This window comes from Abramis brama (genome assembly GCF_963993115.1).
Source record: "Abramis brama genome assembly, chromosome: 8".
Taxonomy (NCBI): domain Eukaryota; kingdom Metazoa; phylum Chordata; class Actinopteri; order Cypriniformes; family Leuciscidae; genus Abramis; species Abramis brama.
In genome coordinates, this window is record NC_139970.1 from 41,519,274 (window position 1) to 41,537,916 (window position 18,643).

General features: G+C 38.9%; 1 protein-coding gene across 3 annotated transcripts in view; it reads right to left on the minus strand.

Annotated features, from left to right (window-relative positions):
• The window catches only part of slc4a10b (solute carrier family 4 member 10b), an 81,081-nt gene that overhangs the window by 50,797 nt on the left and 11,641 nt on the right, over positions 1-18,643 (minus strand). For 2 of the 3 annotated variants that reach the window (XM_084121361.1, XM_084121363.1), the window contains one exon: positions 2,247-2,328. In XM_084121361.1, coding sequence (XP_083977487.1) covers positions 2,247-2,328 — 82 coding nt within the window. Of the gene's footprint in view, positions 1-2,246; positions 2,329-17,400; positions 17,622-18,643 lie in introns of those variants that run through there. The other variant, XM_084121362.1, reaches the window with a different exon arrangement.

Here is an 18,643-nt window from a genome sequence, read left to right on the forward strand (position 1 = left end):
CACCAGATTCAGAGGAGCGTCTGTGATCAAAATCACCAGACCCAAATATCCGAACAGTGTTATTCACTCACATTCTTCAGAGAATGGGGCTTTATGCAGAAAATATCCTCAAATATAAAAGTATGTGCAAAGTGTGCCCATAATGTGAGCTTCTGGGCCAATCCAGAGTGAATCTTACAGCTGCCTAGTGTTCACTGGGTTATAAAACGTGTCTGAAAATGAATAAATAACATGTATTCAAAAGCTGAAACTGCAGATGTATTTACAAGCTGCAGTGAGTGGAGGAAATGTCATATTTTTGCTGTCACAAGCAGTGTTTTATGCAGCTCAGTGTAATATATACAGTATACTGCCAGTCGGCTCATTATTGCATGGAATTCTGGGTAATATCCACATAATGCCAGCTTGTCCTTTCAGTGAAATGCATCCAAAATAAAAGTTTGTTGTACTGTGTATAATTATTTTGTATATATAAATACACACATATGTATGTATATATTTAAGAAAAATGTATTTATATATAAATTTTTTATATTTATATATAATATAAATTATGTATATATATATATATATATATATATATATATATATATATATATATATTAGGGCTGTGAAAAGATTAATCGCATCCAAAATAAAAGTTTGTGTTTACATAATATATGTGTGTGCTGTGTATAATTATTTTGTATATATAAATACACACATATGCATGTATATATTTAAGAAAAATTTGTTATTTATATATAAAATATCTTTATATATATATATATATATATACAGTATATACATGCAAATATTTCTTAAATATATAAATGCATGTGTGTGTATTTATATATACAACATAATTATACACAGCACACACACATATATTATGTAAACACAAACTTTAATGAATCGTTTTCTAGCGCTACATTTCAGAGCTGTGTAGGATATAGAGCCTCTATTTAGATTCTGATGACCCATTTATTATTATAATTTGGATACTGTAATTATTCTCTCCGTTCCTGCCTCTTTTTCACAGACAGAAAGTAAAAATAGCTGATCCAGGGGCAGAGGAGCGGCTGACGTCATCTGCAGTCCTGAGAGAATACGCTTCGAGTAGCTGTTCTTTTTCCCTGTTAAACGCTCTCAGAGACCAGCCATCCATCCTCCCACCGCTCTCTTCTCTTCATGTCACTTCAGAGGCACACACACACACACACACACACACACACGTCTCTCTGGTGCGACGTGCTCTTGGTTTGCCACCCACAGACTTTCCTCTCAGACTAGCATTAACTTCTCTGAGCGCTTATTATTGTGTGTATGTGTGTATGACAGCGGCTCCAGGATGAGCTTTACTTCTGTCGTGTTCTTGTCGGTTTCTACACATAGTTCGTTTGCTACTATGAAAGAATCTTTTGAAAATAAAATCCTTTCAATTCGCAATTGATTCCAATAGATTTTGATGTTAGCCTAAAATACGTAGCACACAGTGGTACATTTGAACTATTTTTATGGCATGGTTGAACAATACATGAATATGTTATCAGAGCTCTCTAAAAACGATTTACTCGTGTTTTACTATTTTATATCTGAGTCTGATACTGTTTTGTCACTCCAGCAGCTTTGCTGCTCTTATTTGTGTTTTGTGTGTTGTTATGCAGGTCTTACTATATTTTAATCTGGTTGTTCTGTAAAGCACTTTGGTCAGTCTAGTGGCTGTTGTAAATGTGCTATACAAATAAAGTGAACTTGATGAATATGCAAATATTTCTCACTTTATCCACCATCTATGAGATAATTCTTCCACTGAGGTTATTGCAAAGCATTCTGGGATTGTCTACAACAGATACACAACTTTTCAAAAGTTTGGGTTCACTAGATTATTATTATTTTTTTCTGTTTACCAAGGCTGCATTTATTTGATCAAAAATACAGTAATAATATGTGTGCTAGAGAGAGTGTGTGTGTGTGTGTATGTGTGTGTGTGTGTAACTATATGCGTGTGTGCGTGTGTGTGTGTGTGCGTAACTGTGTGTGTGTGTGTGCATGTGCATGTGCGTGTGTGCATGTGCATGTGCGTGTGTGTGTGTGTGTGTGTGTGTGTGTAACTGTGTGTGTGTGTGTGTGTGTGTGTGTAACTATATGCGTGTGTGTGTGTGTGTGTGTGTGTGTGTGTGTGTGTGTGTGTGTGTGTGTGTGTGTGTGTGCATGTGCATGTGCGTGTGTGTGTGTGTGTTTTTAGTTTGTGTTTGTTTTTTTACCTTCTAGCTCCTCCTTCTCCAATCCGGCTTTAAGCATGGAACGAGTGCCTCCTCTGTCCACAACAGCCTCCTCATCATTCCTCTGTGTGTGTGAGAGAGAGAGAGAGAGAGAGAGAGAGAGAGAGAGAGAGGGAGGGAGAGAGAGTATGTGTCAGTATGGAGGTCTGTCTCAGAGCGACAGGGCGTAATGGATGCGTCTCTCACTGACAGACACATTTGTCCCAGCCTGTCAAACAGAGACAGATTCTCACCACACACACACACACAATCTGATGCTCGCTGTCCAAAGACTGCAAATCTGAGTGGATAATGAACTATAGTCCTGAAGATTTTCTGAATAATACTGCGAGTGCTTCCTCCTGAGAAACTAGGGCACTGCTGTACACTTGCTAAGCTCCACACAGGTCTGAAATAACATGAGAGCGAGTGAATAATCATGCGCAAAAACGAAAGACAGTTCACATGCATTGCTTGAGGAACATATATATTAGGAACAGTATATTTCCCTGCTTTTTATGGGAATGAAAGTGCAGTCCAAACACCAGACGGTTACCATGGTTACTAATCTAGCCAACAGCAGCAGCCTCTCCATGAAATCAAACTGACCCATGTTCTTCAACAAAGAAAACAATGTTTAGTTTTGTGTCATATTGAAAGCTTCACCACAACATGACAGCGACCTTTGACATTTACCTTTACTTACAGTGTAAAAGACCCAGTGCTGGACGGGTAACGTCTCAATTACCACAGGACAAATACCAGGGACAATAAAATACACAATAAAATGCATTTTAAAGCTGCAGTTCGTAAGTTTTTTGGGTTAAAAATTATCCAAAATAAAATTTTGAGCAAGTACATAACCAGCCAGTGTTCAAAACTCTCTGCTTGCCATCGCTCGATTCAAAACGGTAAGCTTGTGATAATGTTTTTAACTCCGGTGGTACTGGTGGATTTCCGTGGGAAATTCGAGCATGTCTTTGCGTCATTACGTCTCATCTGTACACATAAAGAAGAGTCTCGGCTAGTAGGCTATGAGTGTGAGGATGTTGGAGGTGGAGATTTATAGCCTTTTCTCACAGCACTTCATATAATTAAACTTATCAATTTGATGGCGGATCCAGGAAGGTTCAAGCGACAATCACCAGTCACAACTGGAGATTCACCCGTCGTAAAATGCAAAAGACTTCGGAGTGGCAGAAAAAAAGAGACTGCAACCGGCCCATGCGAAAACAAGGATAATATTGGAAGGGCTTTTGAAAGGTGGCGTGAACTTCGTGTTTTGAAAGGGTTCAAAACGAACACAGAGACGGCTTCTGTTCTGCTGGACAGGTAAGACATTTCAATGGTTCAATTATGTAACGGTTACGGAGAACTGAACTACAGGTAGCCCTAATACACAAATGTAGTCACGCAATGCTGATGTTGTTAACATTAACAATTTGAGAACAAAGTATCACTTGCATGGTTTGACGTGATATGATAAGCAATCGTTAGATTTAATCAGCACGATTTACTGCAATGCTTTTTTTCCCCTTAATTGGTCCGAACAAAAGTGGATGTTACTTACTTGTTCAGACGACATTTTCCAGTTAAAATTCTTATGTTGGTCATACTTCCAAAAAGTTGAATCTGTGATTCCGAATGCCAGTATCCACACTGGCACGGCGACTGACAGCCGCACATTCTCCTCAAAACATTGGATTCATCCGCGCTGTGCCGTGCCGAGGCACAACCCACGTAAAGTTGATAATTCCGCCAATAACTGCAATTGCAGATTTCAAACAGAGATGGCGACAAAGAGGAAAAACTACGGACTGCAGCTTTAATATGTAAATAATAATAATAGTATTAATAATAATAAAAATCTATATTAAATGTTAAAAAAGGGAAATTGTAGCTATTTTAACATTCAAAAGACATTAACATTAAACAGGCAAAAACTGCTCATTCATAATTGATTCATGCATCAATAGTAATGATTAATAAATAATCTTCTATTAAATTCCCCAAATCAAATACCACAACATGCATGAACTGATCAAATGTACAAGTTTGGGGTTGGCACAATTTTTAGTAAGTCTTTAGTAAAAACAGTAATAAAGTCTTTAGTAAAAACAGTAATATTGTGAAGTATTATTACAATTTAAAATAACTGTTTTCTATGTGAATATATAGTAAAATGTGACCTGTGATCAAAGCTGAATTTTCAGCATCATTACTCCAGTCTTCAGTGTCACATGATCCTTCAGAAATCATTCTAATATGAAACATTTCTGATTATTATCAATGTTGAAAACAGTTGTGCTGCTTCATATTTTTGTGAAAACCGTAATACGTTTTTTCAGGATTCTGTGATGAATATAAAATTCAAAAGAACAGCATTACAAAACGTCTTCACTGTCACTTTAACGACCAATTTAATGCATCCTTTCTAAATAAAATAAATGACCTCATACTTTATAATAGTAGTGCATAAATGACAATATGCAAGTTGCTTTGACTAAAAGTGGCTGCCAAATGCATACAAGTAAATGTCAAGATTTGCTCATATTAGAGTCACTCACATCTCCTCATGTCATCATTATATACCTCATAGCTTTTCTTCAACAATATGAACATCTGAGAACCACTGTTGCTTGTAATTAAAATAATTTATTAATGAAAAAGCAGTTGTGCATTTGATAGAAGATGTCTATGTACAGTATATGAGTTATGATGTGAATAAGCATGCAGGATTTTAATATAGCAAGCTTTATTTTGTGGTATATTTCATGCGGAAAATACAATTAGAATACAATTAATCATCTCAAAACAAACATAATGAGCTCTTGAGCGAGTCTTTAATTAGCGTTTCTTCAAGGAATGACAGCTAGTCTAATAAACGGGGTTAAAGCAGTTTCTAGATTACTGAGAAACATGCAGAATTAAAACAGATGGTGCAGAGCCAAGATTAACCCCAGAGCCATTACATAAGAGGAATAAAACACATACAATACTAGTGTTTCACACATTCACACACACACCATTTAAAACTATTTACATGCTACTGGGAGAGAAAAACAAAATTCAGAATTTATCTCAATATTTACACTGTCATTCAAAAGTTTGGGGTCCGTTTTTTTTTTTTTTCTTTGGAAATAAATTAAAACTTTTATTCAAAAAGGATGCATTAAATTGATCATTAAAGTGACAGTAAAAAACGTTGTTACAAAATATTTCTGTTTCAAGTTCTCTATTGAACTGTTCATTCATCACAGAATCCTGAAAAATAAGTATCATGGTTTCTGCAAAATACGAAGCAGCACAACTGTTCTCAACATTGATAATAATCAGAAATTAAATAGAAAATCGTACTGACCTCAGACTTTTGAACGGTAGTGTGTGTATCTTCTCTGAAAGAACTAGGAGCGATTTGTGATTTGATTCAAAATAATGTAAGAACTAAAATACAATATTTAAAAAAATGAAGGCACAAAATAGTGTTTCATTATTTTCATTTATATGCATCAATAGTAATAAACAGCAATATTTATTTTTAAACACAACAGTGTGTGTGTGAGTGTGCGTGAGTGAGTGAGTGAGTGAGTGAGTGTGTGTGCGTGAGTGAGTGAGTGTGCGTGCGTGAATGTGACTAAGTGTGTGCGTGAGTGTGTGTGTGAGTGAGTGAGTGAGTGAGTGTGTGAGTGAGTGAGTGTGAGTGAGTGTGTGTGTGAGTAAATGTGTGAGTGAGTGAGTGTGTGAGTGAGTGAGTGTGATTGAGTGTGTGAGTGAATGTGTGAGTGAGTGTGTGAGTGAGTGTGTGTGCGTGAGTGAGTGTGCGTGCGTGAATGTAAGTGTGTGCGTGAGTGTATAAGTGAGTGAGTGAGCGTGTGAGTGAGTGAGTGTGAGTGAGTGTGTGAGTGAGTACGGTAAGTGTGTGAGTGAGTGTGTGTGCGTGAGTGAGTGAGTGTGTGAGTGAGTGTGAGTGAGTGAGTGTGAGTGAGTGAGTAAGTTTGTGAGTGAGTGAGTGAGTGAGTGTGTGAGTGAGTGTGTGAGTGAGTGTGCGTGCGTGAGTGTGTGAGTGAGTGAGTGTGCGTGCGTGAGTGAGTGTGTGAGTGAGTGTGCGTGCATGAGTAAGTGTGAGTGAGTGTGTGTGCGTGAGTGTGTGAGTGTGAGTGAGTGTGAGTAAGTGTGTGAGTGAGTGAGTGTGCGTGCGTGAGTGAGTGAGTGTGTGATAGTGTGTGCGTGCGTGCTTGAGTGTGTGTCTGTGTGTGTGTGAGTGTGTGTGCGCGTGTGTGTGACTGAGTGAGTAAGTGTGTGCGTGTGTGAGTGAGTGTGTGAGTGAGTGTGTGTGTGTGCGTGTGTGTGTGTGTGTGTGTGAGTGAGTGTGTGTGAGTGAGTGAGTGTGTGAGTGTGTGTGAGTGTGTGTGCGTGCGTGTCTGAGTGTGTGTGCGTGCGTGAGTGTGTGCGCGTGTGTGTGAGTGAGTGAGTGAGTGCGTGCGTGCGTGTGAGTGTGTGTGTCTGTGCGTGTGTGTGTGTGAGTGAGTGAGTGTGAGTGCGTGAGTGTGTGCGCGTGTGTGAGTGAGTGTGCGTGTGTGCGTGCGTGCGTGTGTGTGCGAGTGTGTGTGTGGTAGATCCTGTAGCTCACACAGACGACAGCTCACGCTTCACACCCCCACACCGACGTACTCAAGGAAACAAACCCAAGGGCACCTTCTCGAGACGATGAGTGTATGAAACACACATGTGTGAGAGTGTAACTGTGTGTAGAGCACAGAGACTCAGACTCACATATAAAAGCTCTTCTGTTTGACTACAATGATGAAGTAGTACGATCATCACATAATAATCCTCTGCTTAAAATACTATGAACTCCAGCTACACTAATTCTTCTCTTTTTGCTTCTCTATAACTATAAATCTCACCAGCTCCAGTGTGGATCCAGCCTTAGGGATGATATCAGTCGATGCCGGCAGTTACTTCAGATGACGACAACTATATATATCACATATTATCCATATATTGTATATTATCTGCTGCCTAAAACATTCACTACGTCGGTTTAACTGAATACAGATGTAAACTGTTCACATAACATCAAACCTGTCAACATTTGGATACCAAAATACGGGAGATCTGATCTGGATGGAAGAGGCAGGCTAAATCCACATTAATTGCGCAGATATTAACATAAATAAATACATAATCTCTGTATTACATACATAATACATTACATACATAGTCTCCAAAGCCATCTCTCTCATGTTCGTCCATCCTCGGGATGCTGCTGTTAAAAATACGGGAGAAATAAGAAACTGGATGATAGCGGGATAGCAAGGTAAAATACGGGAGAATCCCGGGAAAAACGGGAGTGTTGACAGGTATGCATAACATGTTGTAGCTATAAACCACTGCCATATGGATATTGCTTTGATATTGCATTTTCTGTAAGGCTGCTTTGAAACAATATGTATTGTGAATTGAATTCAGTTTGTGCCAAAACATTGGTTTACTGTGTTCAACATTATTTAAAGAGACGTTCGTGTGTTTTTTCTTCAACATAAATTACAGATAAACTCAAAAAATTTATCATGCCATTATTTATTATTAACTATATGTTTGATTTAATTTAAATAATCATATTTTCAAAATGAATGCAATGAAAATGCTTAGAATCACCATTAATCTGTTAATTGTGTAAACAATTACATTTATTCAGTGTAAAAGTGTGAACATGGTTAAATACATCTATGAATAGATGAGCAAAAAGCCAGATTAAATTAGTTAAAATGTATTAAGATTTATTTATAATAATATACAGTATAATGTATTCATATATCTGGTTATTGTGTATTTAAAACACATTTATGTATGACATATATGCATCACATTAAGTTTATTATTTTATATTTAAACTGTGTAATCCATTTGGATTGACATGTTAAACACAACTAAAATATAGATATTAAATTCAGACCTAAATAACTTTGTGTAGTGATTCTTCAAATATGAATTTTGAAACTGTTGTGTGCTTTAAAAACAAATTGTGGATGTGGAATAGCAATGGCATCTTGTAGCTTATTGCTTTATTAAACACTATAAATAATTCCCTAAGATTGTAAATACAAAGTTTTGATTTCATTAAAATAGGATAAGTTTCGTCTCGGTTACATCCTTCAGGGAACGAGGGTTACCACATGTAACCGAGACGTTCCCTATCAGTCGGTCACTCTCGACGTACGTCGTGACCGACGAATAGGTATCCCTACCAAAGCGCCACAGCTGCTGACCCCATCCAGCGCCCCGTGCGAGCCGATTGCCCCTTCTTGCCTGGAAGGACGATAGGAGAAGGCTGACACAGAGTGTATCTGTCACTGTTGTTCCGTGATAACCCATACAGTGAGATTATTGGATAACACTGGGAAAGCGTGCCCTTTCTGTTAGGAAGGAGAACGCTGCGAAATGTGGAGATATACATATGGACTAACCCGAAGGTTGTATTGCATATGAAATACTGGGTGACTTAGCCCAAGGGAAAGACACGGGCTTCCGTTTAGGAGCAGCCGTGGAAGAAATACACTTATGGGACCCAGCATAGACCCGGTTCTCAAGGATTCAACGGATAAAGGCCTGGCGCCGGACGGGCCGAGGGTGTTGGAGGACTCAACAGATTTTTCACACTGGAGTAATAAGGAGGGTGCAGCAAGCCGGGTCTCTCAGTGCTTCTACCCGTTTAGGGTGAGAACACGGGAGGAGACCGGCTCTACATGTAGGCTATAATATCTAGCAAACGTGTTAGGTGTCGCCCAGCCCACAGCGAGGCACCACGTGCCAGCGCCCAGGAGGATGCAACGCCGCTCGTGGAGTGAGCATGCAACCTGAGTGGGTAGGGCACGCCTTGAGCTTGGTAAGCCAAGGCGATGGCATTCACTATCCAGTGGACCATCCTCTGCTTGGAGACAGCCTTTCCCTTCTGCTGGCCTCTGTAACAGACGAAGAGCTGGTCTGAGGTCCTGAAGCTTTGAATTCTGTCCACGTACTGTCCACGTCGCAGAGCGTGGATGGGACAGAGCAAAGCCAGGGCTGGGTCTGTCTCCTCCAGGGGGAGCGCTTGCAGGATCACCACCTGATCTCTGAAGGGAATGGTAGGAACCTTGGGCACATAGCCAGGCCGGGGACTCAGTACAACATGGTTGTCACCCGGCCCGAACTCTAGGCACGATTCGTCGACCGAAAATGCCTGCAGGTCCCCTACCCTCTTGATCAAGGCCAGTGCAACAGCAAAGTCTTCATGGACAGAAGCTTTAAGTCTGCTGACTGCAGAGGATTAAAGGGAGCATCCTGGAGTGCTCGAAGCACCAGGCAAAGGTCCCAAGAGGGTATGGAGGGGGGTCGAGGAGGGTTTAACCGTCTCACCCCCCTAAGGAACCTGATGACCAGGTCGTGCTTTCCTACTGTTTTGCCATCTATGTGGTCGTGATATGCTGAAATAGTGGCAGCATGTACTTTGAGGGTGGAGGGAGACAGCCTTCGCTCCAGCCCTTGAAAAGAAGGAAAGCACGGACCCTATCGAACACCTTCGGGGGTCCTCTCGGTCCACTCGACGAACAGGTTCCACTTCAAGGCGTACGCATGTCTCGTAGACGGCACCCGCGCTGAAGTGATGGTGTTAAGTACCTCTGGGGGTAAGTCACCTAGAACCTCAGCGTCCCGTCCAGGGACCAGACATGGAGTTTCCAGAGGTCTGGACGCGGGTGTGGAATTCGACCACTGTATTCGCACTGTATCGCCCGCACCAGACTGGAGAGGTCCCATTGAGAGCTTGCTCGTTCTCGTAACACTCTTCTTTCAGTCGAGTACACAGCATCGAAGTGCTCGGCTCCGAAGCAAAAAGCTGAAGTGCAATCGCACCTGCTGCTTGTTATATACCCGCGCGGCGTGGCAGAGCTGTTGCAAATGATTGCACGCCAATGTGCATTGGCTCGTTTAGTTTCACTCGAAGTAGATTGGCCTCACTGGCGAGATTGCTGTTCGTTGGTCACGACGTACATCGAGAGTGACCGACTGATAGGGAACAGATATTCTGATCAGGTCTAATCTCTTTATCCTGAATCCTCACTTCTTATGACCAAACCACCACATGCTTTCACGCCACACACACAGACACACACACACACACACACACACTCACACACTCACACAGACACACACACTTACTGTCACTCTCCCTCACGCACACACACACACACACACACACACACATACACTCACACACACACACTCTCACTCTCTCTCACGCACACACACACACTCTCACTCTCTCACACACACACACACACACACATACACAGACACACTCTCACTCTCTCTCACGCACGCACACACACACACACACACACAAACACACATACACTCACACACTCTCTCTCACGCACACACACACACACTCTCACTCTCTCTCACGCACGCACACACACACACACACACACACTCACACTCACACACTCACATTATGAGAAAAAAAGTGTTTTTTGACCTTGGATGTAACCCTGTTAGACCCAACAAAATAAGAAACCTTTAAAATAACATGGGGCACTTTCTTAAAAAAAAGAAAAACTACTGATTCCAAACTGTTGATTGGAAGTGTGTCTCAGACAAAGTAGAAACTCTTAATACCCCTGAGCTTTAAAAGAGCAATAAAATGTGGGTGTTTCGCAAAGCTGGCCTGTGTGTGTCAGCTATATATAGCAGCTCTATATGTTCTGCATCCTGAGATGGACTGACCGTTCCAAGTGCTTTCCTGTCCGATCAATAAACAGTGCAGGCTCCATGTAACTGACCCAATCCTTCAGGATGCCTGAACATTCAGATCGATGCGCTGCAAAGTCATGCTTACAAGAGACCAGGCGTTTAAACTGCATGAAAAAGCGAAAGAATCTGTGATTGCCCAGTTAGCATGTCGGTCAGACAGACGTTTCAGTTCTTGGCCAGATGAACACAGATAATCAAGAGTCTGGCAACAGAAGGATAAGATAAGTCACCATCTTATTCCTCATCACTATTCTCCTGTGGATCAGAGAGGTTCCAGCTGGCTGAAAGAGACTGCTTTGGTATAATTTTAGCAAGCAGACAAATCTGAAAAATAACACTTGAATAATTACAGCTCCTGTTTTCTCAGAATACAGGTCCATTATTCCTGAATATAATCTCGCTTCTGTGGAAATGCCCAAAGAAAAGAACTTTGGATTTTCCCCCCCACATAACAGAGAGCAATCAGCTTAATTTTAATGCTTGTTTACAAAAAAATGGACACAAATTGACATGAAATCCTCTTAGTCTTTTGTGCACTTAAACTTTGCGCAAGGATAAACTCACAGGCTAGTTTTGAGTAACATGCAACACTGACCTGCCAAAACACAGCACAGACTTTATTACTGTCCCAAAGCATGCTGGGATGCCTATACCTATAGTGGCATTCTATAGGGTGGACGTTTATATTATATTATAGAAACACAACATCATTAATGACTGATTTTAATCACCCTACGTACTCAGCAACCAAATTTTAGATGATTTCAATGGAGTTTAGATTTTGATAATGGCTCAATACTCTAAGAATATGATTTTTTTTTAAAATATTGGATAAATATTCTAATTTTAACTATACTGAACTATAGATTGAAGTACTATTGATGCTTTTTGGCAATGAATTAATAAAAAGTATGTCTATAATCAACATATTTTGTTCGCCATTTTAATAAGATTTCTGCAATGAATCCGAATCGCCTTCTCCACAATAGATGCATACAATGTTGAGTTACAATCTTCCATTTTGAATCTTAGATGATCTATGCTCTAAAGAGATAGTTCACTCGAAAATTAAAATTCGGTAATCATCTACTCGCCCTCAGGTTGTCCCAAACAAGTATGAATTTCTTTCTTCTGCTGAACACAAAATATATTTTGCAGGATGTTTGTTACCAAACAGTTGATGGACTCCATTGACTTCAATTGTATTTTTTTTCCATGTTTTTTTACCCATATTCTTCAAAATATCTTCTTTTGTGTTCAGAAATTCATACAGATTTGCCATTGCAATTTATTAGGTGAACTATCACTTTAGCTATCAGGAACACATCCATAATAAATGCCCTGAGTAAAGGACACAGGTGCCTGCAACTGCAATGCATCATGGGTTAAAAATATAGTCCAACCTGATAAAAGCTATTTTGGAAAAATTCTGTTTTTCAGTGGAAGTCACTGGGGTCCAATGTTGTTTAGTCCCCAACATTCTTCAAAACATGTTCCACAAAATAAGAATGCATAACTGAGTAAATGACAAACTTTTCATTTCTGGGTGAAGTATCTCTTTAAAGCAGCATGAGGTCAGTCAGAGAGGCGAGAGATTAGCGAGCGTCCCGTGATGATTCGCATTGATTTAATTGGATGAAGCAGATAATCATATTGAGCATCCTGAAAGTGGCAGATGGAGGGGAATATCACCATCAGCTGCAGCAGAACAAATCCATACAGGGCCGTTCAGTGCAGTAAACGCTGTAACAGCACACAGATGAGCTCTTTTACTACGTCAAATCAATTATATTTCTATTGCGCTTTTCACAATACACATTGTTTCAAAGCAGCTTTACAGAAATGTTGATGCTTATAATATCTTAATATCTCCATGCTTTGAGATTTGCTATAGTATATTTTGTTTAATGCGAGTATACTATATGTATGGTACTTTATAGATAGAGCTGTGAGATAATATAATTACAATTTTGCGATGTTATAAACAATCACATTTGCTATATATAATGCATAACGTGAGTGTACTGTATGTATCCAAGTGGTTGGATTTACTTGCAGTAGTTGTATAACTCGTTATCAATTATTAATTTGTTAATTCATTCGGTGAATATGCATATAATACTTAAATAGCTGTTTGACATGAGATACACAGTCAAGACAAAACCTTCTGTTCCAAAAGCTGCCATGCTTTCTACTGATCACCGTCATCCATCCTGCTCTTCAGGAACCACAATGCATTGCGACAAGCTTTGAGATAATATATCGAAATTATTGAAATATCGCAAATGTATATATCGCGATATGCATATCGCAACGGCTTGCAATAACTGGGGTCATGAACAAAAGACAGAGAGAAAATCACTCACTCCTCTTGGCTGAATAACTTTTGTAGCTTTAATAAGAATCAGTATATATTTTAATTGATACAGTGAAAACTAAGTGTTTTATTTTTACATTTGATTATTCAGTTTCTGTTGTTAAATAACCCTAATGTAGGATAACCTGAACCCCTAAACCCCGTGGTTTACACTGATGTTCACTTTCAGAAGTTGTAGGGATGTTTTCTTGTCACAAAAAAAATGTGAAACACGTACAGTATGTAGGTTATATAATTTAAAATATATTTTAAAGATAATTTAAGTTTACTTTACACACTTGTTAACCTGTTAACCGTTGCCAGAGCGCGGACGCACTGAAGCGGTTTTATTTATATATAGTTCAAAGTTACTATCAGATTTAATGTTATACCTTGACAAACTATACATCATTAAAAAGATATAAGACTCAAGTTTCAGAATTTGACCACTATTGTATTCTGAGAAACTTATAGCGACAGTTATTTCTTAATTTGTGTCAGGAGTTATGAAATGAAAAAATTAGTCGATACCTTTGATATGAATTATGCGCGTCAGCCGCTTTCATTCATAAAAAAACTCCCGTGCCGTCGTCATGACAGCGATACACAAAACAACGTGCCTCAGGGCTTTAGCTCAAAAATGTGCAGATTTGGAGAAATATTGATATATTCTCATAGGTTTACATCAGATTTCTATAGACAGGAATAATATTTATTGAATTTATACCCAAATGCGTCGATGTAATCACTATGAGCGTTTGCATAACTCTGATACTGTGTTTTCAATTCATACCAATAGCCTGAGGGCGCCCTCGCCGCCCTGTGCACAGTATTAGTCCATATATAGAACATGAAGAAGAGCCATGATCATGTGACATTCCAGGAAGCCTCGAACACACACAAAGCTAACGAGATCGCGCTGTAACTATGGCTGTAACATGCAGTTTTGAAGACAATAAACATGTTTGCTATGATATTTGAGTTACCTGTGTTTTTCAATCCATGCCAGGTATTTCCATAATAATAGATTATATTTATAATGTAATGCTAATCTATATAGAATCGTTGTGCAGAACACTATCCAATAGTATATTTTCTGTCTGATTTTTTATCTGAAGCCAAATTAGATCACAAACAAATTATTTAAAATACTCGATTTGCTTTATAAAGTAAGTTTATAAGCACAAACATGGTTTTAATCTCATAAATTGTCGTGTATTGATGGTGTGCTAAGCTAACATGCTAGCTAGCCCTAGGTGCACCTGCCACCTAGAAGTTATATTTTTATTATTTTTTTGAATGCTTACTGAAATGTTTCTTTATTCAAGAAATGCATTTGATACAGTTTAAAATGTAAGGGTGAACTTTAAGAAAATAAATTAGTGACTGAAACCATATGAATAGCCTGTGAATAGCCAGTCGTTAGTAACTATAATGCAGACAAAAGAAATGCATATTTAGAGCCATAACCGGGCTGGAGAGGTGTGAATGTGTGCAGGGGGAGATTGAGACTGAATGGGGCTCGTTTGCACCACAAAACAATAAAGACAATATACTGGATAGATGGTTAGAAGATGACAATAAACATCAGTAGCATTTTAGCGTCAAATCAAAATAAAGTCACATGACATGGTCTTGAAAAACATTTCACTAAATACAGAGTTTTGGACTTATTATCTTAAGATTTTAAACATAAAATGTTTAGACATGTGGCATTAGCTGTAGTGCATTTCTAGATTGCTCCAGTGCCAACTTCAATTTTTTTTTCATGAGGATGTTTCATAAAAAATAATTTCTAATAACTTTACAAAACTTTGAAGCTATTTAAAACAATTTTTGTCATTATGACAATAATTAATTCTACATTTACAATAAACTGCCAGGTGTCAGCTTTCAAATGAGATCATACTTGTGCTTTTAGTACAAAGGGTTCATGAACTGTATCTGTTTCAGTTTGGGTATGTCATTTCTTGGGATTTTTCAAAAGTGGGGTTGCAGCTTAACAGGTTAAGCATTATCGTATCACATATCGAATATCGCATTTTTCTTCAATATCGTGCAGCCCTACTTTTAGATGCAAGACTGATTTTTGCTGCGTACGAAAGCTTAAAATGCTGCCTTCAGAGGACGCAACAAGAGGATGCCGACACTTTCAGATGCAGCCGTTGTGTGTCTGATTCCAAAATACGCGCAAGTATGCAATAATATCAGCATTGCTAAAATGGGGCGCTATACTGAATTTGAACTATTTTCTTCAGACAGATCTATACTAATGTCAAGCCAAAAATAAAGTTGAACAGAAACTTGCTAGAGCATGTTAGTTAAACTGCTGTTAAATATGTTTATAGCTGGCTGAATAAATAACACATCTGATTTAATGGCAAAGATATCTGAAGGTAAAGTAAAAAAATAATAATTATAATTTAATATTTGTATTATATTTTATAATTATATTTTAATATTGTAATTTAAGTTCAATGGATTATGGAACCCTTTTTAACCAATATTTTTCAGTATTTAATTACATATATTTTAGTTAGCATTTCTTCCGCTTACAGTTTGCCATCTAAGAAGGACTTTTTTATTTTGCAGTGCATTATGGGATTGTCTCATCAAAGCATGTGATGCTGCCTTAGAAATTAGCCAAAAGAAGGTTTCTTAACCTTGTAAAGCCTGACATATAAAATAAAGGCAGAAAAAACATGCATATGTGTTTTTTGTTGAGTATCATATTTGATACATTAGGCTTTTATGGCTCATATAGTATGATATAGTGAGAATATGGAGCTCATACTCTGAGGAAAAAACTCCTCAGTTTGTTTCAGAGGCCCAAACTGAGCAAAAATGTGCAATTTGGTGCACTTGCTGATACTTATATGGCCAAAAAGTGAGATGAAATTCTGATTGCTGCTTGTAATGTAAATCAATGAGATCTTCATAACAGTATAGCAGATACATTCACAAAATTCATATAAATATCAGTTGTCATCATCTGCCAATAATGTCTAAGTAAGATGATATTTAAATGCTTAGTTTTATTATCAAAGCTCTGTCGTTTTAAAACATATACTGCAATGCAATATAATAATGATTGACAGATGAATAAATAAACCTTCCTCAAAAGCCTGATGGATCATATTTGACACTCACATTTTTAACGTGATTTTTCTATGTATGGAAAATCAAGTAAACCTACGTTGCTTCAGTCCAGTGAGTGTTCATCTTGAAATATTACTAACAATATAAAAGCTATTCTTACATTTTCTTTATAAAAATCACTAAAGATTTCACAGCATAAAGACACGTGAACCACGAGCTGAAGATGGAAGATTTTACACTTATACTAAAAGCCTTTTACTTGCTAAAAAAGTATAAACTATCGATCAGACGACAGAAAGCATGCAGTAGATTGTGTGCAACAGTTTTTACCAGCAAAGTTATGATCATGTTGATCATTTAGAGGCCTTGGCTTAGTGTATCAAATATGATTCAGTAGGCTTTTTAGGTTTAGGACATTTTGGAGCACGTCCAGAACACACCTATAATGCATTATAATGTTGTCTAGGTAGGATCTAGAGTGTCTTTACAATTGAGAATGTGAAGCAACTAATAATCACATCCATTAAACTAGTCCTAGAAAGAAAGCGAGGGATGAAGTGTCAGAGATGCTGGATTCATGCGAGGTCATCTGCAGAACGCTAATCTGCTTCTTACTGTAACGACAGGCTTTCAGCGCCCCTCCTTTACACACCACTAACCCTCTGATCAATGAAATTCAGCCTGCAGAAAACACTGCATTACACACACACAACTCTCTAGTGCACTACTGCACACTGTTAACAGTGCAGATGCACACAATAAATAAAGCAGTTTTAACACTCTAAAGTGTATGCTTAATGCATATTACCTGACAATATCACTTCAATAACAGAACCAAGGCCACTAATTTACTTAACTTTTGCATGCAGAAGATGCTGAACTACAGTAAAACAAGCATCCCGGTCATACCTGAGAGTCCAGTCGGCTGTAAAGGTCCAAATTCTGCATATCCCTGGTCTTTCTTTTCCTCATGCAGCATGCACTGCAACTGATCTCCAACTTCAGTGCATGCACACACACACACACACACACACACACACACACACGCACAGCTTACTCCAGCGATTACAGCAGGGACATCAGCAGCACCGTCTCTCGCATGCAAACTTACACTGTGGTTATCTTGCTCTGTCTCTCTCTCACAGGGAGGAACTGCTTCTCATCCACTGCCCGCCTCCTCCCCAGAGGCATGCTGGGAATAAACTGCTGACCTGTCAGAAGAAGCCTGACCTTGCTCTCTCTCTCTATCTCTCTTTCTTTACACTCACGGTTCTCACCAAGGAGGTCTAACAGACCAGGAGAAAACTATCTGTTGGCGTTTCCATTCTCCTCAGTGGCAGTTCTTGGCTGGCGTGTGGCCAACTAGTTGAGCCAATCACTTCAGCCGAAGATATGACTAATCAGAGTGAGACTAATCAGTCTAGAGCCAGAGAAACACAACATCATGAAAATAGTGATACCTTCACTGTCTATCCTGAGCTGTGACGTCACGGACAACAGAGAGGAGAAATATGAGTCTATTTCACAATATATGCGTGTGTGTGTGTGTGTGTGTGTGTGTGTGTGTGTGTGTGTGTGTGTGTGTGTGTGTGTGTGTGTGTACCTACTTAACTATATTTTGGGGACAGATTTGTACCCAGAAGTGACCAAAACCTGACAAAATCTCCAAACACCTCTCTTTAGGGACGTCCTCATTTCTAAATCTGGTGTAAAAATAAAGTAATTAAAGTATTTTAAAAATGTAAAAATGCAGAAAGTTTTGTGTGATGGGTAGGTTTAGGGGTAGGGTTATTGTAAGGGAGAAGGATGTACAGTTTGTACAGGTTAAAAACCATTACGCGTGTGTGTGTGTACTTGTACAACTATCTTTGTGAGGACCAGTGTGAGTTTTAGACCATTGGAGTGAGGACAAAGAGAGTAAAGTGAGGACATTTAGGCCGGTCATCAGTTTCTGAGAGCCTTTAAAGGCCTGTTTGAGGGTCAAGACTTGGTTTTAGGGATAAGGTTATAATGAGGTTAAGGGTCGGTTTAGGGTCAGGGGTCGGGTTAGGCACTTAGTTGTGATAAGTAAGGTTAGGGTAAGCGGCTAGAGATTGCATTGTGTCAATGAATGTCCTCATAAAGATAGATGTACAAGAATGTGTGCGTGTAT